Source organism: Microtus oregoni, unplaced genomic scaffold, assembly GCF_018167655.1.
Source record: "Microtus oregoni isolate MIOR12 unplaced genomic scaffold, Mior012 000001F_ref0000356, whole genome shotgun sequence".
In the NCBI taxonomy this organism is placed as follows: domain Eukaryota; kingdom Metazoa; phylum Chordata; class Mammalia; order Rodentia; family Cricetidae; genus Microtus; species Microtus oregoni.
Window position 1 is genome coordinate 65,979,177 of NW_024543060.1, and position 7,288 is coordinate 65,986,464.

A 7,288-nucleotide genomic window follows, 5' to 3' on the forward strand; every position below is an offset into this window, starting at 1 on the left:
CTGCTTTTAGCAATGATACCAAACCTAAAAAAGACCCAGTGAGTCAATTATCTATCTATTAAATAATATTTTATTTTCTATGCAACTTTAAACTTTATCTAATACAAATAATAAAATACCAAATAATTGAACTACATGATTCAGTTAACAGGAAATAGTACTTTTTGTTTAAAAGCGTCACTTCATAAACTAACCCATAAAATTATTTTTAAGGAATAGGCTTTCTTAGATCACTTTTAGCATGTAGAATAATTACAAAATTACAATCATCAAAGGCTTTTAAAGGATAAAATTATTAAGTGAGATAAAGTCTATTTCTTCAAGTAACAGTCATTTAATTATTTGTGTTTACTGAATTAATATATGCTTATAAATCAAAACAATTTTGTATTTTATATTATTAGCATAAAAAAGACTTTCATAATGAATAAAAGAGAAAGTAAAAAGGCACATGACGGATTAATTTCTAACCTTGGACAAGTTAAAATTGTACAAATAATTACTTTCTAGGTATTCATTGTTAAAATAAAAACTGAAATTTGTTTTCTGCTTCAAGTTCCTTTTATGCTTTAGGTTAATCATTTAATTAAACGCTATTCCTTTGTGAAGCAGAAGATATTCTTCTAAGTACTGCTGCAAAGGCTTGTTTAACTTGCTTATTCCTCAGCGTATAGATGAATGGGTTTAACAAAGGGGACACTGAAGTGTTGAGTACAGCTATTCCTTTGCTCAAACTAACTCTTTCGTTTGCTGATGGCTTTATGTAGATAAATATGCAACTTCCATAAGTGAGGGAAACAACAAGCATGTGAGAAGAGCAAGTGGAAAAAGCCTTTTTCTTTTGCTGAGCTGAAGGGAATTTGATAATCGTCTTGACAATGTGAGCATAAGAAAGGATTACTACTGCTAACGTGACAATGAGTGTCATGAGAGCTAAGACGAAGGAAGTTAGTTCTAGAACATGTGTGTCTGAGCAAGAAAGTTGTAGGACAGGAGAAACGTCGCAAAGGAAATGGTCAATGACCTTTGATGCACAAAAATCCAAGTCAAGGCCAATAATCAGTGGTGGGAAAATCACTAAGAATCCAGTTATCCAAGAACCCAGGACAAACTGATGGCAAACTTTGCTGCTCATGATGGATGTATAGTGCAAAGGCTTGCAGATGGCAATATAGCGGTCGTAGGACATGGTAGCCAAGAGGAAAAACTCTGTGGCCCCCAAGAATATGTAAAAGAACAATTGACATATACAATCATTGTAGGAAATTGTCTTTTCCTTGGTTACAATGGTTATTAAGAATCTGGGAATGCAGGTAGTTGTGAACAAAACTTCCAATAAAGAAAAATTACGGAGGAAAAAATACATTGGTGTCTTGAGGTGGGGATCTAACAGTGTGAGGGCAATGATAGTTAAATTTCCTAGCATACTCAGCAAGTAATTTAGCAAAAGACACAAAAAAATTACAATCTGTAGCTGAGAATTATTTGTTAGTCCAAGAAGGGTAAACTCTATCTGTCTTGTATGGTTCTTCATTTTTCTTTGTGATCTCACTGAAGTTCTAGAAAAAAAAAATATAAAATCCATGTGAGAAGGTGTGTATCCAATAAACAATAAATTACAGGATCCATATTTCTAAACACAGCCCTTTCAAATGTAATATTCCTGTATATTGGAGATATGACAGCAACTATATGCCAACAATTCTCCTGTAAGTGTTTAAAGTAATAGAGACTTCAACTCACTATGGAAATTAATCTGAGCAACTTGTAAAAGCTTAATTTTTCTACTCTTTCAATATAAACTTTGAGTTAATTGTAACTAATTATGGATGATCTTTTAAATTAGTAAAAAGCTTTGTACCGGAAATCAATGACAATTTATATTAAGTATAAGATTATTTATCTTACCTACGTGTAATTATGACAATGTGACTAATCTAAATTTATAGTTTAATTAGTAAGTTTTAAATTTCATGCTAAAGTGTAAGTCTTGTTACCTCTCATAGCGTTTCTGTGAATTACAGACAAAATCATAGAGGAATATAATCAAGATATTTAAGTTTAAATGACAAAGTATATAATAGTTCAATATAAATTGAACTATTATAATATAAATTGAACTATTATACAATAAATTTCAATAAATTGAAAGAGCTGATTAAATAATTATAACCCAATTTATCCAAAATTCAAGACATAAAATAATTGTTTTAAACATCAGAATTTTGTAATTTGCAATCAAAATCATAAAAATAAAACAGGACACAAAAATGCATTGCCTCTTCTTATGAAGAGGTCCTTGGTTTGACAACTATTTTCACCATGTAACACTGTAAGACTGAAAAACAGATTGGTAATATCTCATTATGCTCTTTATATCCTGGTATCCTCAGCAACTACTTATCATCCAATAAGTGACTATTAACCAAAGATGAGTTGGTATAAAAGGTATGTACTACTTGAATGAGATTACAACATTCAGGTAGTATTTTGCATTTGCAACTCTATGTTCTTATTGTGTCTTACCGCCAATGGTGAAAAAGCAACAGCAAATGAATTTAGTCTGGATACTACCAAAGAAAAAAATAGAACACAAGAAGCATTATACTGTTAATATAACATGCTTATTAGAATTTTACAATTGATGTCAGAAATCTCTTGGAATCTTTATTCTATCATTAATTGTTCTTTAGTCTGGGAAAATTAACTTATCTCAGTTTTCGTCTTATAAAGTATGTAAAGCAGTTTTAACTTCATCTACAAAGGTCAAATGAAATGAGCACAGAGAACTACAGCGTCTAGTTGCAATTAAAAAAAAACACAAAACACTGATAGACACAGGTATGGTGGCGGTTCTTAACAGCTGTAATTTAAAAGGGGACAGAAATACCACATTTTTATTATTAAGTAAATGTCACACTTAACAGACATGCAGCATTCAGAATGTAGAATGTTCTGAAAGCATGCGGGTTTCAGTGAGTATGCTAAGAGCATTTTAAGATCCAATAAAAAGAAACTGAAATTATGTCTGTAGCATCTTTGTTTAAAAACACACTATCTTTTACAGATACTACTAAAACAGTGTTAGAGTTTACTTATCAGTAACATGTAGTTTAATGTTCATGGAATTAATTTCAATTTTTAAATTTAGACATAATATTAACAAATTAAGTGATTTTTTTGTGTTATTAAATTTATACAAGTCAGCTTTGAAATCCTATAGACTCAGTAGTTACTCGAGCATATAACCAGATCTGCTGAATTTGATTTAAAACAGTAACAATATATTCTTTAGCCAATTCAATAATAGTAATAATAATAATAATAAATACTTCAACGAAATTTAATTGCTAATACTTTTAAAGCATGTATTACTTGAGAAAAACAATGAAAAAGTCAAACTTCTGATAATGTTGAGAAAAATATTGTTTTAAAAAGGTTATCTTAGAAATAAGAGACTGTGAAGGTCTATATTTAAAAAACTAAAATCATAAGGATTCAATATGTGTGCGTGTACTAAAACTATTCTGTTATTCTCCTAATAATATCTCACTGTGTTTGACAATATTTGTTCCCATCTGCTGCAAGAAAATTTTCTTTGATGATGTCTAAGCAAGGCACTGGCCTATGAGTATAGTGGAATGTTATTAGGAATCATTTTATTGTTAACATTCTTTGAGTGGAACAATAGTACTCGACTTTACCAATGGTCCCTGGGCTATCTACTCTCAGGTTCTTGTTCAAACAGTAGTGTTGCATAAGGGTTCTGTCTTTCAAAGTCAACTTTAAGTCAAATCAGATACTGGGTGGTTACACCCACCAGTTTGTGCCACCATTGCACCAGCACAGCTTACAGACAGGACACCATTGTAAATAAAGGACTGTGGCTGAGTTGTTGTTCATGTTTTTCCTTTAGTGGTATGCAAAGTTCCTTCCTTTACCATAGCATAGCACACATGGGTGAAGGCTTTATGTAGGCTCCAGCTGAACTTCCCCACATGCAATGAGTTGTGTGGTGTTGTCTTCACCAGTGAGATCTTGCCATCAGTTTTTGGAGAATAATCTGTAGTTTGGCAACAGCCTGGGTTGTTAAGGGGTTCCCATGGGCCAACATCTCAATTAGATGTATACAGTACTGGTTCTTGAAGCCTACTTTGGTAACAAGAAATGGCCAATTGGGGCTCTGTCTCCCTCATTATTTGGTGATATCATTTACTTTGCCTTCATATATGTATATATTTTAGGAAACTTCTACTGTATTAAGTCTTCATACTACCCTCAAATGACCCTTAATGTTAGCTGCATTTCATTTTATTCCCTTCCTCTTCTCCTTCTTTCCAACCCCTCTCCACTTGTCCATTCTGTTTAACCCTTCCCAATCCATCCACAACAACCTATTTTATTTCCCTTTTCTAGTAAGAGCTATCTGTGTGCCTTCTCATCCCTTACTCTATACTTAACTTCTGTGGTTCTAAAGATTGTAGTCTAGTTTTCATTGACTTAAGAGCTAATATCCACACATAAGCAAATACATACCATATTTGTCTCTCTGGGTTACCTGACTCAGGATAATTTTTCTATTTCTATCCATTTACCTGTAAATTTAATTTTTTAAGAGCTGGGTGTTATTCCACTGTGTAAATATACCACATTTCTTTATTTATTCATCTGTGAGGGGAATCTAGATTACTTCTCGCATTATTACTAAAGTAGGAGTGGCTATGGTTGATCAAGTTTCTCTGTAGGAGGGTGAATTTCCCAGGAGTGGTATAGCTGACTCTTGGTGTAGATCTATGCTCAGCTTTATGAGGAAATGCCACACTGATTTTCACAATGACTGTACAAGTTTACACTCCACCAGCAATGGATGAATGTTCCCCTTACTCCATATTCTTGCCAGCATGAACTGTCATTTATTTCATTGGTCTTGAGTATTCTGAAGGATATAAGATGTTTTGTTTTGCATTTTCCTGATGGCTAAGGATGTTGAACATTTCTTCTAGTATTTCTCAGGAATTTGAACCCCTTTTCAAAATTCTCTTGTTATATCTGTACCCCATTTTAAAAGTTGTGTTGTTTTCAAGACATGTATTTTCAGAGTTCTTAATGTATTTGGATATATCCTTCTATCAGATGTATAGTTTGTAAAAATCTTTTTTCATTCTGTAGGTTGGCCTACAAATAACATAGTCCTTACATATACTGAAGCTTTTCAGTTTCATGAGATTCCATATATCAGTTGTTGAGTTTAGTGCCTGCTCTAGCAGTGTTCTGTTTAGAGAGTCTTTTCCTGCGCCAATGAGTTCAAGGTTATCTGATTTAATATTGAGGTCTTTGATCCATTTGGAGCTGAGCTTTGTGAAGAATGCTATACATAAAATTATTTGCATTCTTCTACATGAAGAAATTCAGTTTGGTCAGCACCATTTGTTGAAGGTGCTGTAATTTTCCCAGTATGTATTTCTGGCTTCTTTATTAAATGGAAAAAAATCAACAGCTGTCAATAGGTATGTTTACTTTTGTCTGTATCTTAAAGTTGATTTCATCGATATTTGTTTCTGTTTTTGTGCCAATACCAGCCTGATTTTAATACTATAGCTCTGTAGTACAACTTGAAATCAAAAATGGTGAGACCATACTAATTTCTAACAAAGTTGACTTCAAACTTAAATCAATCAGAAGAGATGGAGAGGGACATTTTATACTCATAACAGGAACAATTCATCAGGATGAAGTCTCAATCCTGAATATCTATGCCCCTAATATAAAAGCACCCACATACGTAAAAGAAACATTACTAAAACTCAAGGCAGCAATCAAACCGCACACACTAATAGTAGGAGACTTCAACACTCCTCTCTCACCAATGGACAGGTCAGTCAAACAGAAACCTAACAGAGAAATTAGAGAATTAATGGAAGTAATGAAACAATTGGACTTAACAGACATCTATAGATTATTCCACCCAACGAGGAAAGAATATACCTTCTTCTCTGCAGTTCATGAAACCTTCTCAAAATTTGACCACATACTCGGTAATAAAGCTAACTTACACAGTTACAAAAAAATATTAGTAACCACCTGTGTCTTATCAGATCACCATGGATTAAAGTTAGAATTCAACAACAATGCTACCCCCAGAAAGCCTACAGACTCATGGAAACTGAACAGTCAACTACTGAAGCATAACTAGATTAAGGAAGAAATCAAGAAAGAAATTAAAGTATTCCTTGAATTCAATGAAAATAAAGAAACAACATACTCGAACTTATGGGACACTATGAAAGCAGTCCTAAGAGGAAAGTTCATCGCACTAAGTGCCCACTTAAAGAAAACAGAGAAAGCACATATTGGAGACTTAACAGCCCAACTGAACGCTCTTGAAAAAAAAGAAGCAGACTCACCTAGGAGGAGTAGGAGACTGGAAATAATCAAACTGAGGGTGGAAATCAACAAAATAGAAACACAGAAAACAATCCAAAGAATCAATGAAACAAAAAGCTGGTTCCTGGAGAAAATCAACAAGATTGATGAACCCCTATCCAAACTAATCAAACGGCAGAGAGAGAATACGCAAATTAATAATATCAGAAATGAAAAGGGGGACATAACTACAGACACAGAGGAAATTCAGAGAATCATCAGATCTTACTACAAAAGCCTATATAACACAAAACTGGAAAATGTAAAAGAAATGGACACTTTTTTAGATAAATACCATATACCAAAGTTAAACCAGGACCAGGTGAACAATCTAAATAGACCTGTTAGTCGCGAAGAATTAGAAGCTGTTATCAAAACCCTCCCTACCAAAAAAAGCCCAGGACCAGATGGTTTCAATGCGGAATTCTACCAGAACTTCCAAGAAGAGCTAATACCTATACTCCTTAATGTATTCCACAATATAGAAACAGAAGGGTCATTACCAAATTCCTTTTATGAAGCTACAGTTACTCTGATACCAAAACCACACAAAGACTCAACCAGGAAAGAGAATTACAGGCCAATCTCACTCATGAACATCGACGCAAAAATCCTCAACAAAATACTGGCAAACCGAATCCAAGAACACATCCGAAAAATTATACATTATGATCAAGTAGGCTTCATTCCAGAGATGCAGGGCTGGTTCAACATATGAAAATCTATCAATGTAATCCAGCAAATAAATAAACTGAAAGAAAAAAAACCATATGATCATTTCATTAGATGCTGAAAAAGCAGTTGACAAAATTCAACACCCCTTTATGATAAAAGTCTTGGAGAGATTAGGGATACAAGGGTCATA

The 7,288-nt window shown here is 33.4% G+C and overlaps 1 protein-coding gene across 1 annotated transcript; it reads right to left on the reverse strand.

The window, feature by feature from the left end:
* Positions 1–586: 586 nt before the first annotated feature.
* Positions 587–1,546, reverse strand: LOC121463648 (olfactory receptor 6C70-like). The gene has a single exon (XM_041675965.1). The coding sequence runs from the start codon at positions 1,532–1,534 to the stop codon at positions 587–589; it is 948 nt and encodes a 315-aa protein (XP_041531899.1). The 5' UTR covers positions 1,535–1,546.
* Positions 1,547–7,288: the final 5,742 nt, after the last annotated feature.

Bases quoted from the DNA above. Each gene is read 5' to 3' on its own strand.
- LOC121463648 (XM_041675965.1), bottom strand. From the start codon at position 1,534: ATGAAGAACCATACAAGACAGATAGAGTTTACCCTTCTTGGACTAACA.